The sequence below is a fragment of the Eurypyga helias genome, unplaced genomic scaffold (assembly GCF_000690775.1).
Source record: "Eurypyga helias isolate BGI_N326 unplaced genomic scaffold, ASM69077v1 scaffold65, whole genome shotgun sequence".
In the NCBI taxonomy this organism is placed as follows: domain Eukaryota; kingdom Metazoa; phylum Chordata; class Aves; order Eurypygiformes; family Eurypygidae; genus Eurypyga; species Eurypyga helias.
In genome coordinates, this window is record NW_010250530.1 from 4,670 (window position 1) to 28,631 (window position 23,962).

Consider the following 23,962-nt stretch of genomic DNA (forward strand, 5'->3'; position numbering starts at 1 on the left):
GTCAGCATCCCAAATCTGAGGTACCTGGGGCGGTCGTGAACCCTGGACGCAGGCTGTGTGGCGGGATGGCGAGTGGACAGCCCCTCGGCCGTTTTCTGGGCCTGTACCCGATATCTCCCGTCAGATACTGTCTGCGTGGGTTGTTCTCAGCCCTAAGCGTGGAGGAGTGCTCGTGCCCTAAGAAGACATGGCTGTTCAGACTCAACGGGGTTTTCTTTAGTCATTTGGTGAGGCTACAGCAGACACCAACACAGTGATTTCTTTTCACTTTTCACGGATACGATGGGAGAGGTTGCTTCATGTTTTTTAAATTATTTTTATTTTTTCAACTTGGAAAAGATTTGAAAACTATATTAAGAATAGGCTTTGTGGAAACTGGGGTCAAAATCAGTGGAAACAATACATCTCTAATGAAACTTCTATAAGCCATCCAGATACAAATTGGTCTTTTCATTTACATTTCACTACAGATGTCAATGAAAGCACAGCTCCTTCTAAAGCATCCTAATGTATGTAAACCATTGCAGGAAGCATAGTGTGCAAAGCCTAGGAGACTGCAGATGGAGAGAAAAGGCTCCTGATTTCATAAAAATAACAAAACCTGTTTTAACATATTGTGCATTAAATATTGTTCATTTGCATACTTTCTATGGCTAGGTTATAAAAGCCCACCATGTGGTGGACTTGTTGGGAGTCTGAAAAGATACTCTTTCTCCAAATGGAGATGTGTTAGTGGAAGCTGCTGCTTAATTATAAAACAAAAATAACTAGTTTTCTCCTTTTATTTTTTTTTGTTTTGTTTTTACTTTTGTAGGTTTTTAGAATCTGGATTTTTTTTGTTGTTTACATAAAATTCAATAGAATTAGGAAGGGAAACATAGGTGCAATCACTGCAAATTCTGCTAACGGGGTTTCGGTGGTTTACAACAGTCTGCCTGCTTGGAACCGGCAGCAGCAGGGACTCCTCCATCAGGAGTTTCCAGCAGATAGCCAGGCAGATTGTAACGTACCTCTTACATTATTCTTTTGTTTTGGCTTTGCATCTTTATATAGGATTGTATAATTTTATGTGTGTCGTATATAGTTTATCCGCAGCTGAAACCTTGGGTAGTAGAAATGTACGGAACGACAAGTTAAAGTAAGAAATTGCTGTCAAAAGCATAAATAGAGAAGTGTGCAAAAGGAGAAGGCAAAACGAGCGTACGTGGGGTGGGCGTCTTGCGTACACGCTGTCAGGCTTCGGAGAAGGATGGAGCGAGACATGCTCTCGGAGGGAGCAGGTTCCCCTGTCTTAATAGCCATGGCTTGGCTCGATCCCTTCCCACGTACAGGATTTCAGGAACGCGGAGCAGTGGGTGGTATCCGAGCACAGGCACCCATTAAGCCCAGCCTCGGGGAAGTCTCATCTATCGCCAGCGCGGTAAGGGTTTGGAAGGTTAAGGTTGCCAGCTTAAAATCAATCTGCTAGTTTATAAGCTGCCAACGTAAAGAGTGCGGGGCAGGCATAATGCGTGCTCCTGCGTGCCGGGGGGGCTGTGAGGGTAACGGGAGCAGCCCAAGTAGTTGGCTTCAGGCTGCAAATGGAATCAGGAGGTGGTAAATCTTAGCTTGAGGGTTTTTTTTGGTTTTTTTTTTAAGAAAAAAGCAATTTTCGGTGGAACTCGAGGGAGAAACCCTGCGCCAGGGGCAGCGCCTTTTGCAAGCCCCATGGAGATCCATTCACACCTAGCCAAGCTGCAGGCTGCTGGGACTTGTCATTTGTCATCTGCTTTTCCGCGGCCCGGCTTGCTCCTGGCCGGCTGTCAACGGCACAGGGTGTTCTCTGAGCACTGACAGGTACAGCATCAAACCGCCGCCTCCAATCCCTGGGGGAATCCCACCTGGACCCACAAAGGATGCTCTGGGCTGAGGAGATCCAGCCCAGATTTCCAGGAGGTTGGTGTGCCCGTCCACATCTTCAGGTGCAGGGATTTGGAGACCCAAGGAGGGACTGGAACAGTGGATGGGGCCAGGAGCCTTTGGTGCTTCAAGTCTTGAACATCCCATTTAATGAAAGCTTTGCAAATCTTGACCTTAATTAGGCAGCCTGTCTCTCACATCTTCCTGTGAATGTGCATTGAGAGTGCTGGGGGTAAATCGTTCCTGGAGAGGTTATTAGAGATTTTTTTTTTTTTTTTTTTAAATAATGAATCAATTCTTTTTTAATTAGGCTCAGAAATGGGTGGTGATCATGCCCACAAGGCAGCTAGTCCTTCTGCATTTAGCTTGGGGTGTGAGGTTTGCGCGGCAGACAGGAAGTGACCACTGTTTGATGAAGTTAAAAAGATAGAGCTGTTCCACTCCATGGGAATTCTTCTGTACAGAGAGAGAGAAGAAACCAGAGTCATATAATTAAAGGCTTCTTCAAAAAAGCATGTGCACAAGGGAGCTGAACTGGTCTTGGAAAGCCCATGTTGATGATGGTGTATTTTGCTGCGAGTGCTTGACTTGGTGAGCTCCATGACGCTCCTTCGGCGTAGGGTTTGTGCGTGCTGAACATGTGAATATTTGTAATTAAGGTGTCCTCAGGGAGTTTTGATGTAAAACAGAGGATGGAGAGAAAAACGAGGCCCACCTGGAGCAGGGGTTTGTGCTGGCTCAGCGCAGTGTCCAGTCGCCAGGCGTCAGCAGGGCAGCGGTGGCAGCAGGCGTCTGGTGGGGCAGAAGTGGGGACCCAGCCGCACCCTTTGGCAGCAGCTAAGTGGTTGGGGAAGTACCTTTTTGGGCAGGAGCTTTTTGTCGCTCTCTCAAGTTAGGTGCTTTCTGAACAGGGTGCTTGTAAATAGACCATGCCCTGAAGCCCGGAGCATATGGTACCTAGGGTTTAACGTAAGTGCTGTCCTGAACTAGAAATGGGGCTACACGAAGTGCCTGTGAGCATCTAGACGAGGAAAATGCTATTTTTCCTGTTTCTGTGAATTAGGCAACGTTACTGTCACCTGAGAGCAGCTTCTGGTTTAGCTCTGGGAAGTCTGACTGTGTTAATTTGTTCTGTTTCCCCTTGTCCCTTCTCCGCAGCAGCAGCAGGAGATGCTGGCAATGAAACATCAGCAGGAGCTGCTGGAGCACCAGAGGAAGTTGGAGCAGCACCGGCAGGAGCAGGAGCTGGAGAAGCAGCACCGAGAGCAGAAACTTCAGCAGCTAAAAAACAAAGAGAAAGGCAAAGAGAGTAAGTAGCAGAAGCTCACTTGTTTCGGAGGTGACAGGTAGAGCAGATGAATGGAAGGCATAAAGCAGCTTTATAAAGCTGGAGAAACCTTCCTGATCGCCTCTGTGCAGGGCTCGGCGGTGGGGGGAGCTTATGTAAACTGCTAAGGAGGTATTGAGGGTAAAAGAGAAATGTATTTCTATGCTTTATCTTCATTTTTGTCCTACTAAATGCCATTTTAGCGTTTTTCAAAAGGAAGCGTATCGTCTCTTTACTTGATTTAACATTTTTTGAAGTATTTTTGGCAGCATTCCTAATGGAGGCAGAATATTAAGCCCATAAAATACACCAGATGCACACTGCATTTCTTTTTCTTCTCCTTTTCTTAATTTCGCTCTTTTAAGATGTAGCCGAGCTCTCAGTTCTTAGCTTTAAAGTGTTTTCATTCAGAAAGTACTTCTTTCATGAGGTTACAGATTGCGATTGGCTTTCCCACGTGTCATTATGCACTTCACGAGATTCAGTAAAATGATTATGGCCTCACAATTTCCCTTATCAAAGACACTTTGGTTGCTTGTTCGGGTTTTCTTTTACAAGTGAATGGGAGGAAAAATACCTCGCCAAGTTGTACTATCAACTCGTTAGGTCTTCATTTTCAAATGAAATAAAGAAGCCTGGGGTGGAAGAAGCGGAGAGGGCTGAAGGGCAGCGGGAGATGGGATGCTGTCTGCGGACTAGGGGCAGGATAAAGATCCAAGAAGAGTTTTTCTGGTTGGAAAGGACTAGGGTCTGGGAGATGGAAAATTTATCTGCAGGTTGAATTGCCTGCTCCCTGCATGTGCATCTTGCAACGACAGACTTTAGGCTGCAGCCAGAATGGGGGAATGCACGGACCTACCCCAAAATCTTTGCAAAGCAGTTCATAGGAGATCCAACACGTAAGTGTGCTTTTGGTTTGGGTTTTGCTCATTTTAAATATTAGAAAGACCAAAGGATCAGAATCTACTTGAACAAAGCAGCTTTATGTTCGGGAGGGAGGAAAGGTGGTGGTAATGCAGGTTGGCTACTCTGGTGCATGGCTGCCTGCCAGGGACGATGCTTTTCCATTCCTTCCTAGCTGCTTTGTGTTACTTTCCAAAGTAAAATCAGTCTGTTCAAACTGGGTGAAAGCTGTAAGCGTTTCCACCTTACCCTGTTATTCTCATCTCTGCAAAATTGCTGTCTGGCTATTCTCATTAAAATAATCTGCAAATAATAAAAGTGCTTGAATCTCTGTAAAATGCCAGAAGCATCGAACCACCTTTTGGTGCTTCACACCAAACCTATGAAACACATAGGTGTAGAGTTAAAAACGGAATTTGGGGACGTTAAGTTGAAGATCCTGTTCCCATGGCTACAGCTTTATTTTTAAATTCCTTTTTATTTAAGTAGTACTATGGTGTATGATCATTATAGCACCTCAACTCCTCAGAATACTTATTTTTCTCACAGCAGAAAATTTTGCTATACACAACACAGCTAAAACTGTCCTGATCTGAAATATGAAGTGTCATATACGTATAGTTTATTCTCCCTCCTTCGTCCATCACTGTAAGCTAAAGTATGTTGGTTTGTACCTTTCAAATCACAAATTGGTTTAGATTAATGTAATACTAACTCCTGGTATTCACATCTCAGGAGCCTTAACCTGTCCCTTGTGAACTGATATCTGCTGTCAGAAAGCTTTTGATCAAAAACATGGCTTCCATTAAAGGAAAGAAAATGTGTATGAAGGTAAAGGTGTGTTTTGCATAAGATAAGGGACAGTAGTTGGCTGTCCTGTCTTTCCACTGTTAGAAATGAACCTAGAACCAGTAGGACACATCGATACTTCCAGATGCTTCTGGGCATGGACCATTCAGTCCCTTGCTGGTTGGGCAGCCTTAGACTTTCTTCTACAGGTTGGCTGGCTGTGATCAGCCCACACTGTCGTTAAGGGCTTTCTCCCCTTAATTTCCTTCTGTTCTGCTCCTCTATTCTTGCCCTCTGCAACCTCCTCCTTCCTGCAGGAGCCTGGTCCTGCCTCTGCCTTTGATAGAACAAGGGGCTGTGGCTTTAAATGGAAAATGAGTTTTAGATTAGATATCAGGAAGAAATTCTTCCTGGAGAGGGTGGTGAGGCACTGGAACAGGTTGCCCAGGGAAGCTGTGGATGCCCCATCCCTGGAAGTGTTCAAGGCCAGGCTGGATGAGGCTTGGAGCAACCTGGTCTAGTGGAGGGTGTCCCTGCCCATGTCAGGGGGGTTGGAACTGGATGGGCTTTAAGGTCCATTCCAACCCAAACCATTCTGTGATTCCTTATCCTCTTCCCACTACCTCTGCCTTATCCTGTATTCAGATACTATTCGATCCTGGGACAATGTGTAACTTGGTTTTGTCTCTGCAGGAATAACCTGGCTCAGTCTTTTGGCTCTTTAGAGCCATCCTGTCTGCAGCACTTTGCTCGTTGCACCTCTCTTCTGTTTGTGGTCTTTATCAGTCGATCTGCTCTTTGCTCCCTGCTCACTGGGGATCCCCGAAACGCATGGCCCAGATTCACAGCTTGCTGTGCCCCACCGTGCACAGCTGCTCCCCCAGGCAGGGCTGCTGCCTGAGCTCTTGCTCTCCAGTTCCTTCACTCTCGTCTTCCTTTTACTCTGCCGTGCCGTTTGCTTCCATTGGGGTTGAGTGTATGAGACTTCCTCCCTACGCATGAGTTCTTGATGTCTGACTTCTGCTCTTGTCCTCTTTGCTTGTAGCCCTGCTTGATGCATACCATCGCCTGTGTGACAGGTTGTCCCTTTCTGCCTTTGACGTCCTCTGTAACGTCTTTACTGGGTATTGTACAGTGCTGCTGCCTGTAACAGTGTGACTGGGTTCAAAACAACCCAGTATAGTATATGAAAAGCGAGTTAGTTTGTTTTTTTCTTTTGATCTTTCAACTCAAGGGTCAAGAGCTGGGTCATGGTCAGAAGGTCTTGCATGACATCTTGGTCCGTGGCTCCTACCGTGCCCAGGGAAGGGGAAGCCTACACATTTTTATGTTTTTAGGCATATATGGGACTTTTCAGCTTCTAATTAAGGAAGAAGACATTCCAGGGGAGCTTTTGTAAACCTCAGGATCCAAAAATATTTAGCTTCAAGTGTTCTAAATAATGTCAGATTTATCCAAAACTGGCAGAACACAGCCATGTTTGATTATTTTAAAGATGCTAATAGATTAAAGATGACACTTTTTTGAGAGAGAAGGCCTTTAAGCATGGCTTTGCCACCTATTCTGGTCTAGCCATGTGGCTTGCTACACTCATATGAATTTGTCTCAAGCTCCTCAGTTGAACTTCCCGCTGGGGTACGTGCCAATCCTACATTTCGTGGACAGGGCTCCAAGAAAGTGAGTTTTCAAGCTTTTCAATGCTGCTTCAGTGGTTGAACAATATTACATCTTCAGGCAATGCTCTATAGAAATGTTGCAGTTTTTTTCTGGAGGTACAAGAAATTGTTTCCCTGGTCTGTCAAATGTCATTGTTGAGTAGGATCCAGGAGACAAACGCTCACCCGGTCGTATTTTAAGTTTTTAATCCCAGTGGAGCAGGCAGTTTTCCTGGCCTTTTCATTTTCTTGTAGCCCAGATATTTTCCTTTGGAATTCTTGCTTTATGCCGTGGTATAGATGAACCATCATTTTCCACGTGTTCTGCTTGCCAAACTTTCTATGCATTGCTCCATCAGGAGCTCTGCCTGCGAATCTGTTCTGTCAACCGAATGATAATTTTAATCCATCATGGCAGTAAAACAGACTGGTCTCTATTGTGGAGGAAATAATGATTAGAAATTACACAGTTGACATTTTAACTCTGTGCTACAAAATTACTGACTTTCTTCTTTAAATGTTAGATTTTCTATTTGAAGAAATAGATTGCACACTTGTAAATGAATTGGAATATTATGTAGGTCTTATTGTACACAGATACTTTTGAACAAAGAGGTCCCTATTTACAAGAGTTTTCAAGACCAAATCTACATATGAGACATTTGTCTCATTCCCCTTCTGCTTGCAGATGTGACATTTAAAAACTTGAGTGTACGCAGGACCCTTTTTCTTAAATACCTTTGATTAAAAGAAAGCTGGAATACCTAGTGCTTTATTCTAAGAGTACTTCTATGCAAGTGTAAAAATCCTCTTCAGAAATCTTTTATAGTGAAATGATAAATCTCTGATTTAGTCTCTTTTTTTCCAAACATAAGTTGTGATTATAAGCAAAGCTAAAGGAAAGGGGAAAAAAAAAATGAGAGCTCCTTGCTGGAGATGTTTTGTTCTTTTCTCTCTGAAAGAAAAGTTCTTTTGGACTGGAAATCAAAGATTTAATTCTGAATCTTTTTAGAAATCTAAATTCTTTAAAGTATGGGAATTGATTAAATAACCTTTTTTATTTTTGGCATTTCAGGTGCAGTGGCAAGCACAGAAGTAAAGATGAAATTACAAGAATTTGTCTTAAATAAGAAGAAGGCATTGGCACACCGGAATCTCAACCACTGTATATCCAGTGATCCACGCTTCTGGTATGGGTAAGTGGTGCTGGGCTTACCTCTGTGATTCAGCCGGTGCCACGTGGTTTTGAGAGTTGCTGGAGATGTAGGAAATAGGCCTGGTGTGTTTCCTTGCTGAACCAGAGCAGTGACAGAACCAGGGTTTGACTTTGCCATACGACATTACCAAGAAGCGTTTTTCAGAGGGTTTCAGTGTGGGTAATTTTCATATCTTCTGAGATGGCCACAGTATTTTTGTGAGTAGAGGTCTTTGCCGTCATCTTTAATCCACGAGTATTCAAACGTGCAAGTTCTACCACCAAGGTCAACCTTTGGAAGTTCTCTAGCTTTTCACCGAGGATTTTGTCCTGCCAGGTGTCATAAAACTTGAATTTTAGTAAAATGAGGAAGTTACCTTTTTATGTTATGTAATGCTTACCACACATCTTAGTCTCTCAAAGTTGGAAATTTGGTTTACTTGACTCTTCTCTGTACACTGCTGGAACCATCAAGTGTGTCCTGTCTGCACGTTTCATCGCAGTTGCCCCAAGATCTAGGTTTTCAACTGAAAATCTTCAACTGTTGGTCTCCTAGAAAATCCAAATGTCGTGTGGGGTGAGAAGGTGACAGCTGACGTTACAGTGACGTGGGAATGGAACGTGACTTCTTTGATCAGTTCAAATGCACCAGATAGCAAATGTAAATGATGGCATTATTAACAAGGTACAAGTCTCAGTTCCAGAGATGCAATTCTTCATTGTATAAAAGAAAATCAGAAAATCTGACATGATTTGAAAATTTTTAGTACTATAACATTGTGAATATCTTTTTTTTTTTTTTTAAAGTGTTTTGGATGTTGTCCTTAGTGACCATAAAATGAAAGAAATTTTGAATGAGAAAAGTCAGTCAAATTTTGCTGTGAAATTTGTCTTCAGGTTAAATATCTGTCAGTGTTTTAAGCCTTAAGAAATAAACGTGTACAGGGATGATGAGGTCATGGCCAGATGGTGTTGCCAAATTCAAGAAACTAAGCTGAAATTAAATTTGAAAGCTATCCCTGCTATGAGCCAGTACAGAAATGCTGAAGTGTAGTTGGCAGCAAAATTCAAACATTATTCCACTGGGGTGAGATTGAGCAGTTTTAATACATCTCCAGAAATCCAATCTAAGACTTTGAAAGTTGTATGGTTATGGCACTGGTTAAAGAAGTGAAAGGTTGGTAGTTTATGCAGAGATCATATTTAAGGCCCACTGGTTCACTGTCAAGGATGGTAGAATCACAGACTGGTTTGGGTTGGAAGGGACCTTAAAGATCATCCAGTTCCAACCCCCCTGCCATGGGCAGGGACACCTTCCACTAGACCAGGTTGCTCAAAGCCTCATCCGGCCTGGCCTTGAACACTTCCAGGGATGGGGCATCCACAGCTTCTCTGGGCAACCTGTGCCAGTGCCTCCCCACCCTCTCTGGGAAGAAGGATGGTAGAAGAGATCGGAAAAACTGAATTTCAGTCAAGACAACGTAAATGTCTTTTCTACATAACTAATTTTGCCCTGTTCTTAATCGAGACTTACCAAGAAATTAGGGCATTTTATTAGAAGGGGTTGAAGACTCTCTGAGCCACTATCTTCTGTTTTTTCCAGTTGGTTAAAATGCAAAATTCTGTTGGTATTGAGGCTAGTCAATAAATGCTGTCTTCGAAACCTTTGATCCTTTGGCTGTGGAGAAACCTGAGATAGAATAGCCATCACAGGTGAATTTAGAAAAGAGAAACATAAATTTGGGAGTGGTTTGAATTCCTTCTGTTTTGCACAGTTTTCGATTAACCGCTTTTTCACTGCGAGTCCGGCGTTCAGAGATGAATCGCAGAGCAGCGGTCCGCAGTACTCTGTATGTTACAGGGCCGGGGGTGATGCAGGAGGGATTTAGCCAAGTCGTGTTTAAGGTTTCCCTATGTTTCCTGCTTTGTTTTAAGCTAATGCTGAGAACTTGCTGAGCACCAATATATTGCTGAGTTTCTTTGTGACATAGGTTAATCAAAACATCCCTTTCCCGTGATGCTCCAGGGATGCCAACAGGTAGACACAACGTACAAACTGTTGCATGAGGGACCATCCTTACGGATTGAAGAGATTTGGCATCCCTTCCTCTTCCCTCCATCTGTTCCGTGGTGGGGAGAGGATCGGTATTTTGGTTTCTAACACAAGATGGGAAGAGCGAGCCTCAGAGGCCTCGCAAATCTTTCCAAGGGTCTCTGCGGCGCAGGCAGGCGCGAGCTCGTTCCGCTCAGCCTCTGAGGAGGGCAGATGGCAGCGGGGCTGCGTGACTGTGGTGTCTTTATCTTGCGGTGGAGGATTTTTTTAGTGCACCCTTCAGTTGTTAAGGCAGAAGCTGAAGATTTTTAGTTTCCAGTCTATTTTAAAAATGCGTTGGTAAAGAGAAAACCTTTAAATGAATTACATATTAATATTTATTTGTATGGCATCTCATAGGTTACCAGCTCGGTTGTAGAGACATTCATGTACGCACATACTTCTCATGTGATTCAATTGGGTGGTGTTTGGATTTAACACACGCAAACGAGGCTTGCAGAAGATAGACTGGATGCTCCTACTGCGAGCAGGCAAGCCAATTAAGTGGTAACAGATGCTGAAATAGTCTTTTAAATGACACGCCTGCTTTTAAGCACTTCCTTCGGCCTTATTAAGGTTTGTGAATTCCTTTTTTAAAAAATTGAAAGCATTACTTGGAAAAAAACAGATCTCCTAGGGGTATTGAATGCCACAACGGTTCTGCGTCAGTGCTGGGGCATAAAATACGTTCTACTGACATGTGAAATAGCTGTCGTCCCCCTGGCTTTTTGGGCCAGGCTTCGGTTGTCCACTGAGATGTCCAGAGGCCTTCAGTGTCTTGTATCTGAACTTCGTTCAGCGCCATTGGTTGCTGGTGCAACGCTGAGTGTTTATGGTGGGTGAATATTTTCTAATTAATTGCTGATGTTAAAGGGCATTGTCACACCCACGCGTGCAAATCAGCCCTCAAGATGGAAAGGCACCAGTTCTAGAGGTTTCCCAGAGTAGAGTCATTGTCCAAAGGATCTACTAAAAGAAAGACAGGAACTCAGTGATGCTCAGCAATGTTTCTTGGAGGCTTTTGCAGAGGTCTCGCTCGGTCCTCAGCTCTGTGGTGTTCAAGCCACGTTGGAAACTATGTTTAACATGTACAGCTCCAGTCTATATGTAATTGCTTAAAATAGCTTCGTGGACTATAATTTTCAGATTACATTGAAGTCAAGGGGTTCTCTTGAGTTGCATTGTCAGACTGTCCCTCCTGTGGATCCTGAACCCGCTGGACAGCCCTGCTTCCAGGAGGTTTTGCTCTTCAAGACACTTACCATAAGTCAGAGCAGCTTAGCAGGAACCCAGCGAGAGCACCTCGGGCTTAGCAAACAGGGCTATTATTTCCTTAGGAGTTGTCAGAAATGCGCTTGGGAAGTAGCCACTCAGCGCGGTAGCAATCACGAGCGGGAGTTCAACCGAGCATTTGCATGGTAAGGAGGCAAAGCAAGATAATTACACACTAAGTTCCCCAGTGTACATAGGTGTCTGCAGTCTCCATACACAAAGCATTCTAGCACTGATACGTATGTTTGAATATATATTGAGTTTACGTTGCGTGGACGTGTTTGAAGCATCGCGCGTGCTTTGCAGGACCTCAGAGCTCAAAGAACAGGGGATGTGTTATGTGAAGGTATGAGCTTTCAGGAATGTCTGCAAACTCCACGTAGTATACGATTTCATCCCTTTCAAGAGCTCTGAAATTCCTGAACGGGCACGCAGACCGTTGCTCGAAGCAGCGTAGGGTGTTGGGTCCCAGTCCTCGAGCGATATAATGTATTCCTGTTTGCAGAGTTAAATATCTGTCATTCAGCAACTCCGAAGCACATCTAAACAGGCCCTTTGAGTGCCTGCGCATTCCCGAACAAAGCGATGAAAATAGCTTCAATGTACGTGATTGTGCAGCCTAAAAAAAAAGAGAAAGAAAAAGTCTCTTGCTTGTATAGGCAAGAGCAAAAAATGCCATTGTGTGACGCGGTGGGTTTGAGGGCTCTTGGCTTGCAGCGTCCGGGCTTCCTGTTTGTGAAACATCTCTCTGTGCTGCCTTCCCCTAGTGTGAGCAGATCCGGGCAGAGAAAGCGACTTCTGTTTTCAGGAGGGATTCAAATACTTTTCAGTTTGGTGCTGTTTTGATTTCAGGTGATGATTAAACTGTGCGTGCATGTGGGCATGTATCGGTGCGAAGGTGAAAGAGCACACGATGTGCGCGAATGCTGATGAAAAATACAACTCAGAGAGGCCGAAAAACTATGTACAGAGGAGTTTGGCGGATAAAAGGGGGGAAGATTAGGGAACCACAGTGAATCATATTGCTTGGTGAGAACTGTGGGTGTAGAAAATTTTGATGTAGATGTCCAAATAAACTTATCAGGAGCTTTTTCTAACAAAATCATGTAGAAAATCTATGCGTTCTCCTGATGTTTCATTAGCCCCTTATTTTTTGGAGGGTGTAACAGAATTGGTGCTGTGTATCTCACCAAACAACCTACTTCTGATCTGAGCTTTGAAAACATACTGCTCCAGGAGGTGGATGAATTGATGTCATTTTCAGCTGGAAATGGCTCATTCTGGTTCCCTAAAGAACCTTTTCTAGGAGAATATTTTTAACGAAGTTCTCCAGGAATTTTTGGTTATTAGGCAATGTAAAATTTCAAATAGTCACTTCTTTTGACAAAGAGCTCACTTTCTGTCATCCCATATCCTCTAGTATTTTGAAGAAGTAATAGAGGGTTTAGATCCTGTTTATTTAAACTTAAAATGTAAGATGGTTTGATAGCCGTATGGCTGTCACCTGTATGGCTAAGTCAGTCATTCTGTTGGTGTAGCTACTCTGCTCACACGCGCAGTCTGGAGACTTCCCAAAGTCTCTACTGATCAGGGTCGGTGGAGCTCCTGAGAAGCAGCAAGGCTGGGCACAAGTCATTAAAGGAGGAAAGATGCAGCCAACAAACTGGTAGGAGGCTTAGAAAACTCATTCATTATTTAATATCCTTAGCAAACAGACTGTAATTTTCTTCCAGCAGCCTGCTCAAACAAAGCTATAAATTATCAGCTTGGAGAAGTTAATCTGGAAAGGTGTTGAGTGCTTTGGCCCTATCTCTGCTAAGTGCTTGGGTCGGGAGGCAGCGATGCAGAAGGCAGCAGACCACCTGTGTAGCATGGCTGCCGTTAGCCAGCTGAAACGTGTGACATCTAATGTGCTCGTCCTTTGGTTTTATTTTATCCTGAGACTGTCTACCGTGTCTGGGTTTTAGCCAGTGAAGAGAAATCGTCCGTTCGTGCTACGGTTGAGGGGACTAACAATGCCTATGCTTAGCTTCCAGAATATGACTTGGCAAAACCCAATCCAAATACACGCTTAAAATTATACTCATGGTTAAATACCTTCGTGAGTTGAGCCATGCTCAACGGGGTGATTCTTATACTGAAAATTAAGGGTATGGTTAGTTACCTCCCTCTGTATTAGACCTGAGTCTTCTCTGTATGAGTGCCCAGAAGGGGAGGCTGGTACCAAGATCTTTTCCTTTGCTCAGGTCCCCACTGACAAGGTGAAACTGCACTCCTTCCCTTTGTGTGTCACTGGTGTAAAGCTTCTCCCTTCTCTTTCTCTTTCCTTCTGTGCAGGAAGACACAGCACAGCTCCCTGGACCAGAGCTCCCCACCCCAAAGTGGCGTATCCGGCACCTACAATCACCCTGTACTGGGGATGTACGATTCCAAAGACGACTTCCCACTCAGAAAAACAGGTAGCGCTCGCATCGATCTTCTGTGTTCCCTTCTGTCTTTGCTGCGACGCTTGGTCCTCTTACCAAAAAGCTGTATTTCATGGGATGATGTATTTAACGAGCACCCGCTCCATCCTGCTCCCCCTTCATCTGTCACTGTGTGCCTGGTGTTAGAGGGAGGCTGGAGTCGCTTTGGGGGTGCAGACTGGCGGGCGGGAGACAGCGGAGTTGTGTGTCAAAGTTTGTGAGCTGTTTTCACAAAGTCAAAGCTACTACAGAGATCTGGGTGTCTGAAGTCAAAGTATGTTTTGCTGAGTGAGAAAAGTACCAAGAAAAGTTCATTTCTTCTGGGATTTGCATTTTATATACAAGTTTATACTTAAAATAAATAAAAATGTTTCTGCCAGTCAAAGCGCTGGGACTTCCTGCAAGGGTTTTGCTTCACACCTAGACAGTTATTTCTCAGTTAGGCTTTCCCCTGCACAGTGGCTAAGCAGGTCAGTTATTTCTCAACTATATGTTATGTAAACCAGGTTGCTTTGGTTGGCTGTGGTCCTCAGCTCCGTGTCGTGTGCCGAAGCCAACACAGCCTCAGCTTCTAACCTGGCCAGCTCGTGATCCTCGGCTGCGTCCTTGGGGGAATAGCTGAGTTTCAAGGGGCTTGTCCTGACTCGGGGAGCAGTGCTGCTCACGTGGATGGTGCGGACAGAGCTGTGTGTTGGAAATCGCTTCAGACTAGGGAAAAAAACCCTTCTCCGAAAGACAGAGTGTAGGTAAGAGGATAGCAGAGGTGTGATTGAACTTTGTAGCTTCTCCAGGTGCTGCCTAGCTATTTCTCAGCTATGCTTTGTGGATCTTCAAATGTGGAGGCATTCAGAAAGTGACATCCTTGTGATAAGGAGTGGTGATGGTGTGTTAACCAGATCTCCCTGTGGGTTTGCTGCTGTCTTTGCTCGAATTGGCTGCCCTAAGGCAGTTCCCAAGAGCTGGCAGCCCCTCTCCTTCTGGGAGGAATGTGGGCGTTCTCACAGCACTTCTAATAGAAGTAGAGCAGTTCTTAGGTGTAGTAAATGTTTTAACACAGTTCTATTACCTTTGTAAACTTGGACTGTTTTTTAATTCTTTCACCATCTGATGAGAAAAATTATACCTACACACAAACGCCTTGTCCCTCCTACCTTCCAGTGCTGTGGATTTTTTCCTTCTGGGAGGAATGTGGGTGTTCTCACAGCACTTCTAATAGAAGTAGAGCAGTTCTTAGGTGTAGTAAATGTTTTAACACAGTTCTATTACCTTTGTAAACTTGGACTGTTTTTTAATTCTTTCACCATCTGATGAGAAAAATTATACCTACACACAAACGCCTTGTCCCTCCTACCTTCCAGTGCTGTGGATTTAAAGACCTTTTTGGCATCTTCTGATTGAGGACCATAGCACCTGGTTTGCTGGACAGATCTGTGCATGGATTCCCATCTGCTGTGCAGTAGACTTGTCTTCCCTGTTGTGGACCTTGGTGGGGCGATGGGCAAGTGCCAAATATTTTAGCTACACAAGAATTGAATCAAAAATTAGCAGGGCTTTTCTGGGATAAGGTTGGGTTTTTTCCAGGCACACCCTGTAACTTTGGTGGTGGTAGTTTTAAGTGCACCCTTTCTGGAGGACTCCAGAAGCAGAGCTTAGACAACTGGATTTGCTGAAGGGGTAGAGCATCCTCTGATCTCTGCATCTAGATAATGAAAGACCAAACACCCCACTGGGTGCAGTAGATGTTGCTGCATCGTCAGGGCCTAGGCCAGCCATAGTGATGCTGTCTGGGCTTCAGGATTTTGCCTTTCACAGGGGAGGTGAGTGGTAGTGGATGACTACCCTCAAAGGAGACTTCCTCCAGCTCTAAAGCCACTGCAGAATAAGGATGTGCTCACATACGTGTCTGCCTGGGAGGAAAAACACAAGCTCAGGCTGTTAGCAGCCATTGCTGCTCTTCCCGTCTCTGCTGAAGGCTTTCAGGCTCCTCTGTGAAACTGCAGTGTTTCCACACTGGGAAGCATCTCTTGGCAGTGTACCTATCACGTAGGGCCTGTGGACAGTGTGATTCCACAAGATTTTTAGCCCTTTCCTATACCTTGTGAAAGCAGGTGATCCATGTCTGGTGTGTTAGCATCCCCACAGCATAAACAGGTTTTGGCGTGCTCCAAAACCCCTCCTTGGTCATCCCTTCAGGGCACCTCACTTGTCAGATTGAGTGTGAGGATCAGTTCTTGCTCCCAGCGTTATGGAAGGGGATTTCTGCAGGAGAAGGGAAGCATCTGCCCATCTCATACCTTTGCTGCTTCCCAGACTGAGCTCTCAACAAGACTCTGAATAAAAGCCCTGTCAGACAGGGTGAATTAAGGATGATTAATGTACCTAATCACATTATTAAAAATGGAAGCAACCAAAATCATTGTGGTTTTGAAACAGGAAGATGTTGAGCTGATTTTGTTTTTCAAGGGCGCTGATGCTTGTTCTTTCTGGGCACCGGCATTAATCTTTTGGGGACTGGTCTGTGGTACTTAGGAGTTCACTTGCAAGGTTCAGGGAAGAATATTTTTTTTGTTGTTTTCTTTTATTTTTCCTTTCAATGTAACAGCACTTCAGTCTCTGGCACGGCAATATCCTGCAGAAACCCCACTGCCAAGAATGTTAAGTTGCTTGGAGAAAAAAGGCTCCTGAACAGTCTGCTGTAAACAAAAGGCAGGGAAGGCTGGAGCCCATCCTAAATAAAGTTCTTTATTACGGCTGAGCTTTTCAGATTTTTGGCACCAGGCAAAATTCTGGCTTTGTGTTTGTAACTTAAACCACCATATCATGTAGTCCAATTTTATTAAATTTGATTAAATATTTGCAGTTCAAATGACAGAGTCCATCACAATACAGTTCTGATTACCAGGGCTGGAATCCGACCAGCATCATCGCTAGGGGTAGGGTGACTTTGGGGGGCTACGAGAAGGCGGTTTGAATGATCGTTTGTTCTAGGGTGCGTTTTCAGAATCGACAGCGTGTCCTGCACACCGAGAAACACTCCAGGAGGAATAAACACGTCCTTGCGCTGCCTTTTAGAAGAACTACCTTTCTTTACTCTCTCTTATTTAAAACATGATGATGTAGTCCCAGGCTATCCCTCTGCGCACACTTGGAGACAACTTGCCAGTCTTAAAACTGGAGCGTGACTGCTGCGGGAGAAGATGTGTGCATGAAGAATGTCCTAAGAGTGCCTGAAAACCTTCAGCATGGGAAACAGTCAACTCTTGCAACATACTCCTAATGCCTCCTGTCCCCTGAAATCCTACCCCGTCTGATTTGTTTTACTAAATTATGGTCCAGTTTCTTGGCCGTTTGGTTTCTGCGTGAGATTGTTTTCCTGTTGGGCTGCTGGTGCAGTTACTGATTGCTCGAATCCTGGTTTTAGCCTGGCTGGGGGATGCATTTCACTCAATTCCCTCTGTCTAAACACTCTGGGGCTTTCCCTTTTTTTTTTTAACTGAACTACGAACAGTTCGGTTGGTGCTACTCATGCTTTTGCTGTTAAATAACTGGATTAACACCAGACTTTTTATTTCCCCTGCTGTGTGTCTTCCTTTAGCATATATGCATTTCCCTTAGTGTACACGTTCTGTTGGCAGCTGTTGAGAGGGGAAAATGTAAGTGACCTTTGGTGCCTTCCAAATTTAATGAAGCTTTGTTACGTGCTGTACTGTGACCCTGTAAGAAAATCTCTGGAGAACCCTTTCAGAGTGATTTTAGAGTCTCGGTTGGGGTAGGCTTCTGTATGATAACCCTAAGAGTTGTTTGTCAACAGCTTTCTTGGAGCTGCTAAAGTTATTTTTAATGTTGTTCCTCAGTTTTGTGTTTCTAAGGAATATGATGTCCTCATTTTCTCCCCAGCAGCAAGGTTGTTCATGGTGTTCCTTGCTTGGTGGAATTTCAGTAGTGGAAGTATTAAAACATGTCCTTAATTAGAAAGCTAACACAACCACTGTCACTGAGATGTGTGAAAGACTGAAGTATTGAACTTTTTAACATGCTTTTCCTCCTGCTTACATAGTTGTTTTTGTTTGGTTTTGGGTCTTTTTTACATGCTGTGCAGGGCTGGACCATGTCCTGTCAGACCTTTGCTTTCCCACTTCTCCTGCACAGAGGAAGGGTGAGGATTCCTTGCGTTCACTGGGATTTGACAGCTAATCAGGATTTCTAATGAAAGCCACAGCATTTCAATTAGTTGTCGTTAAAATCGCGAGAAGTCTTGCCAAACTCGGCACCTGCTAGAGTCGCCTGGCCAACACACATTCAGCTCGCTGGGCTGGATGAACTGGAAACATTTCCCTGTATCTATATTTAAACCTGACCCCAAAATGAGAAAAACAGCTAATTTCTTTCAAAGTACTCGCAAAGGATGTTCTCCGAAGTCGTGGGTGTAGGGCCCATGCGGGATGGGAAGCGGGCTCAGATCTCGTCATGGAGATCCTGCTGGTGGATACAGCAAACCATTCCTGGGACAGCTTCCTTTGACCCTCCTCATGCTTTGCTGCTGCTTAGTTCCCCTGCCCCGAGCTGGTTGTTGGTCTTCACATCTTTTTCCTGATCTGTCCGCAGAGGTGGGATTTTTGACAAAGGAGACATGGTCAAAAACATGCTATTATTTCATTTTGTTCCCTTTTTTTGTGCTTCTCTGGTGTTTGAGAATCGCTGTGGTTCGTTGCACACGGGAAGACCTCCTGCCTCCATCAAGAGCAATGGGCGGCTGGTTTTTGGTGTCTTTGGCTCAGATCTTGGGGCTGCTTAGCCCATGACTGCTCCAGCCACAGTCACTGTTTTGTAAAGCATCAGTGAGGCTGTGGGTCCTGCCTTTTCCTCTCCCTCCAGTGTCATAGCTGCCTGCACGGGGCAGGAGAAGATCAGAAGGACGTTGATGGGCACGAAGATTTTAAGGAGGCAAAGGATTCCTGTGGTCCCAAATATGTTTTCACTGCAGAGGTGTGGGATAGCATCTCAGGGTGTGAGTTTCCACTATTTCCAAACGTGGACTGAATTGAATGCTGGGCTGGGAGCTTACAAAGACATCTTTGGCAAGTGCCTGTCTCTGAATTTCCTGCCTTGATAGTAAATGAGCGTGTGCGTGCTTGTGGTATGTAGCTGGGGAGAAATGACAAGTAGAAAGCATCACAGACCCCTCTTTCAGCTCCTTTTCTCTGGAGACTGAGGAAGAACAAGTATCCTACCTGAAAACCTCCCACCCCAGCCATGCCTGTTGCCTTCTGCACAAGTCATGGCAGAAGAAGCAGGACAGGTTATAGGTCAAGTACTGTGTCTTAGGGCTTGTGGTAAAGAAAAAAAAAAAGCAGCAGTCCTGAACTTCCACAGCCCACACAGTTAAGAACAAGCAGGAAAGGTCCAAGGAGAAATGTTTAGCTCAGCATCATCAGACCATGGCTTAACATCCCTTCGCTGCAGTGACTTCCCTCGAGGAGTAAAGAATTGCAACAGAAAGGGGAGTCCTCCTCGTACTTGTGGTGCAAATGGTCAGAGTCTGGCCCATCTGCTACTTGGAGGGATGCCCTAGGCAGTGGTTTTTCTGAATTTCACCACCATTTGGGACCAACTGCAGACGGAATCTGACAAATACATTGTTCCTGGTGCCGGCAACCACTTCAGCTTCCAGCCCACCAGCCTCCTAAAAGAAGCAGAAAAGGTCGATGTTCTTCTGGCTGAATCAGGCGTGAGCAGACTGGGAACGATGACTTCGTCAAAGCCCCAGCTTGTGCTTGGATGAGTGCTGGTGGGGCGCACCTCGATCACTCGCTGCCCACCCAGGGCCGGACCTGAAACAGGCAGCGTGGTCCGTCCCTGCCTGCACGTCCCTGCCAGGCAGCGCAGACCAGAGCTTGTGCACAGCATACGCTCGCGATGGGGAGCCCACGGGTTGGCACTAACCATCTCCTGTTTGCTAATACTCTTTGTTTTTTCCATGCAAAAAAGAGGAGCCTGAGGAGGGAAAGCATCCACCATCCCATGTTGATGTTGGTTTCCTTGCAGTATTGCAGCAGCAGAGAGTTGTTTGAGTATTGTTTGCAGCTAAGCAGGAGAAATTGTTCTGAATTTCTTGCATTTAAAAGACAGAAAAGGGGAAATGAAAGGATTTGTCGATAATTAACACGCTGCGTTTGTCAAGAAAGGCATAATACCTCTCTGAGTTGGTTCTGATTATTGGAGTGTTTTAAGTGGTTTGTTTCATGACAAAGATTGTTTAGAGGAAAATAGAGTAGGCTGAAATCCCCCTGTAGTGTGGGAGTATAATTTAGAGAAAATCTTTGAGCTTTGTATGCCGGGGAGTGTCACTCAAGTTCGAGAGCATCTTTGCTTTCCCGCCCACGTTGTCCTTCCAGCTGACGTGGTCGGAGGTCTGGCCTTCCTGAGCGGCTCGCCGTGTCCCGGGGACCCACGCACTGCCTCGGGCTGTGCTCTGCGGAGAGCGGGCACTGACCTGCAGTCCCTATTGTTACAAATACCGCTTCCTGCTCCAAGTGGAGGACGTCAGTCTCTTTAATCCAAAAATAACTTAATAAAGACAGAAATTACTTTATTAATGTGTTGCTTCAGAATAGCTGCAGACCATTGAAATTTCAGAGAGCAGAACAAACCAAAGAGCAGTTGGAGGGCCAGCAAACGCTTGCTTTAGTCCCTAAACTTATTCTGACAGTTATGTCTAAATGCATGCTGGGGAATTCTTCGCTCCCATGTCTTTTTTCGGCGCCAGCGGCTATGAACTGTGTTCCGTGGATGCTGCTCTCCGGTGCTGCGGTTTGGCTAGAGGCAAAATGAGGGGGCACCCCTTTTTTTTGTGCTCTGGGCTCTGAAAAACTTTGTCATGAGTGCTGGGGATCCGTGGGGGAAAAACCGGCAAAGCACTTCTTGAGGAGCACTGCCAGTGGTGCATCAAAGGAGAAACCTCTTCCCGTAGAAGACCAAACGAGGTCTTCTGGTTTAGTGTCACCTTTGGGGAGCAGGGCCTGGAGGAGGCCCAGGACTTGGCCCTCCGTCATTTAGTGAATCCAGCCTTCTCCTTGCTGGTCCTCTCAGCTCCATCTCTGCTTCACAGGGACTGCCAGGAGTGTGCGCACTTTCACCTGTGTACGTGTGTATGTATATACGTGCACACACGTGTATGTGTGTGTGTATATACATGCACCCAGGGTTGCTCTGGCCAGAGCTGAGACGCTTGGCCTCTGAGCCACTGCATCTAGCAGAAGGGAGAATCAAGTCTGAGCTAGGAGAGCGTGACAAGTGTGTGTCTGTCCTCTTGGACTATGAGCACCGTGTGAATGGCATCCAGAGTGGTAGCTTGGAGTGCTTTCCACAACATGAAACGTGACAGCCGAGCTCTCAGAGAACCATGCATTGCTCAAGCCATGTCCTACAGGTTTCTGGCCCTCGGTGGTGTACAACCCTGTGTGATAGCATGAGATTGATTTATTTGGTTTATGTTGCTCTCTTACAGTTCCTTGGAAGAGCATCCAGGGCAGGAGGCGGCTGTTGGTAGGGCAGGTTGCTCCTTCCCATAAGAGCAGCCCAGCCTCAGGCAAGGGGAGGGGGAAATGCCTGTGGGACAGGGCAAGGAGAAGGGAAAAAAGGCAAACTGCAGGGAGCTGGCAGGGCATGGACTCTGCCATCACAGCCGTGGCAGGAAGGTTTCTAGGTACAGCACAGATTGCAGCTCAAAACTAAGTGCTGGGTTGGTCTGAGACTCTGGCGAAGGGTGGAGGGGACACCACTACCTGAGTTTTGACCCACCTTGGGCTTTTACATATTACCAAGTTATGTTTCAGTAAAATTCATTGCAGCTCTTGAGGTAAAAATGCTGTAGGGTGTGTGGGGAGAAGCTCATTTTAACGGTAGGAAGTTGTCCCCAGGAGTTCTGGGCAGCGCAGGTCACTCACTGGGGTGAGCTGGTTTTGTAGCTGCTTCCTGCCCCCACGGTCAGGCAGCCAGTAGCTCCTTCTGCTACAGGCACTGCAGCTTTTTGGGTGCTGTACAGAAATTGCACATGTTCCTTCTACCTTCTGCAGAGCTCAGTGCTGCTTTGAACACTTTATTGGAGAAACTCACTTGGCGAACCTCATTTTCTCCTTTCTATTCCTTGCCCCCTTCCACATGTCTCTTATCTTTCCTCTCAGATGATATTTTGAACTCTGCAGAGCTGCTGTCTTTATTTAGGCTTTGGAAAGGGAAAGACAGAGCCGAGATGTGGCATTTCCACGTGTTTGTTTTTCTAGTCCAGTTTTGGCTGGTGACAGCGGAAACCTCCGTGGTGCTCCGTTACGCTGTGATTTCATGTGGTTTTGTAGTCAGGGAAGCAAATGATAGTGAAGCTGTAAAAAGTGTCAGCATTGTGTGCACGGTTTAATGGGTGTTAAAGCCTTCTTTCTGCTGCTGAGATGCTGCGACTGCTAAGCTTCAGCAAGAAAAATGCCAAATATTAGCCTTTAGTACGTTCTCATTTTAAGGTCACAGTCTTCCATAAATAGCCCTTCCACAGAGCTCTTGCACAGTGCTCATGCCAACTCAGAGTTAGGAGGAATTGATATTTCCTAGGTTTTCTTCCTTATCTAGCCCTTTCTAACTGTGTACCTATGTTCCAAGATGTATTATTCCAGGTGATGCCATCTAACGTGGTACGGTCATGATAAAAAAATAGTCTGTTTCTGCGGAAGAACAGGCTGTCTTGGTTTTATTCTTGGTTTTCTTTCTAGTTTGGGAATTTTCTGCTACTACTTTTGTCCTGTGGTACCTGTTTCCACTAGATACCTTTGTTGGGACCATCTTCCCCTCCTCTATACTTAGCCTACAAGTATCGAAAATCAACAGCATCATCTGGCTTGGGCTTCAAGAGGGATAACGATGAAACAATTTTCAGTCTTTCTGTTTGGCCAGAGGTGCACTTTGCCATGTCCAGCACTACCAGGTCCTCCTGACTAGATAGGTCACGATCCACATTTTTTGGAGAGGAGAGACCGCACCGTGACCGTGGAGGAGCATAGTGAAGGTCTGGGGTAGAGCCAGACAGGGAGCCAAGAAGCCGCAGAGTGGGGAGCGAATGCTTGGTTACAGAACTTGTGGTCTCTCCTGCTTAAACAAAAGATAACTTGTCGTTATTAAAGTCTTGGGTTGTGCAAAAGGCCAGTTTCCGTCAGCTGTCTCACTGCCTCCTCTGTTTGCCCATGGAGTGACGTGGGCATTGGAAGAGAGAGACAAGGTAATTGCGCTGACTTTTGCCTGGCTGGTGAGGCTTAGTATGAAGCTTAAAAATAATCATAAGAGAGTAACATCCCTTCTCTGTCCCTGGCTGACGAAATCAAGATCTGCAAGGACTGGGATCGGGGTTTTCATGGTCACTGTTTGCCTCACTTTTTATTTTTTTCCTCATAAATGTGAATGGGTATTGGGAACAGGGCAAACTCTGCCCAGGACTTTGTGTTTTTTGACTTACTTAGACTTAATGTCAGATTAGTTCAGCAGCTTAGTGCATGCAGTTCTAGGAAGAAAACAATGAGAATGACATAAATGTTGAAGAATTGGATTACACGGGTTCTGCTGCAATAAATGACGTATAAGATGGGTAACTTGGGTTTGAGCCTGTGAAAACCAGGGAAGATTTTGGCTTATGTTCTAGTTATTAATTTACTCAGAGGAAAACAAAATATTCTTTGTATAAATCCTTATTATAGGCCAAATTAAGTATGTCACTGCTTAAGAAATCCCACTGGCTTTGTGAAAGCTGACTCAGACTTGGGCATGGGCTGCATTTGTTTGCTAAACAGGGTTCAAACTGATTTTTCAATCATTTCATGGCTTTTGGGTAGAAAACTTCACCTTAAGATGTAGAAGAACAGTAAGTTTTGTAATTTAGTCTCGAGTTCTCTTAAATTTATGCTGGTTAGCACCGATGGGGAACAAGGCTTGCTTTGGGCGTGTTGCCTGATAGGGTGAATAGTGGGAGATTTTCAGTGGAATCTGTGTTCCTGAGAGAACACTGAGCCTGTGCTGACTGCCTGGTATGGATAGTCATGAGTTGCCTAAATTCCTGTTTTATACTTTTGAAGGACAGCTCTTCAGTTTAAAAATCTTTTTTTTTTTTTTTATTTTATTTTTTTTTATTATATAGTAGTTTAAAACCCAACTGAGTAAGCTTAAATTACTGTTTTGAGTTTTGGAAATGCCTCTGTTGAAAGCTACATCTTTTATTATAAAATATGCTATATGTAAGCTCTTTGAATTTGAGACTGATCTGTGCTGCCTGTGATGAATTTTAATTCACCCACTTTGGGCTGTATAGCACCCAATTAAACGCGTGTAGGG

At 45.0% G+C, this 23,962-nt stretch overlaps 1 protein-coding gene across 1 annotated transcript in view; it reads left to right on the forward strand.

Annotated features, from left to right (window-relative positions):
• Window positions 1–1,249: 1,249 nt before the first annotated feature.
• Window positions 1,250–23,962, forward strand: part of LOC104509663 (histone deacetylase 4-like) — a gene marked incomplete at its 3' end in the record, with an annotated part of 55,408 nt that continues 32,695 nt past the window's right edge. Inside the window, exons 1-4 of the mRNA XM_010151684.1 lie at window positions 1,250–1,420; window positions 3,058–3,208; window positions 7,649–7,769; window positions 13,470–13,591. Coding sequence (XP_010149986.1) covers window positions 1,250–1,420; window positions 3,058–3,208; window positions 7,649–7,769; window positions 13,470–13,591 — 565 coding nt within the window. The remainder of the gene's footprint in view (window positions 1,421–3,057; window positions 3,209–7,648; window positions 7,770–13,469; window positions 13,592–23,962) is intronic.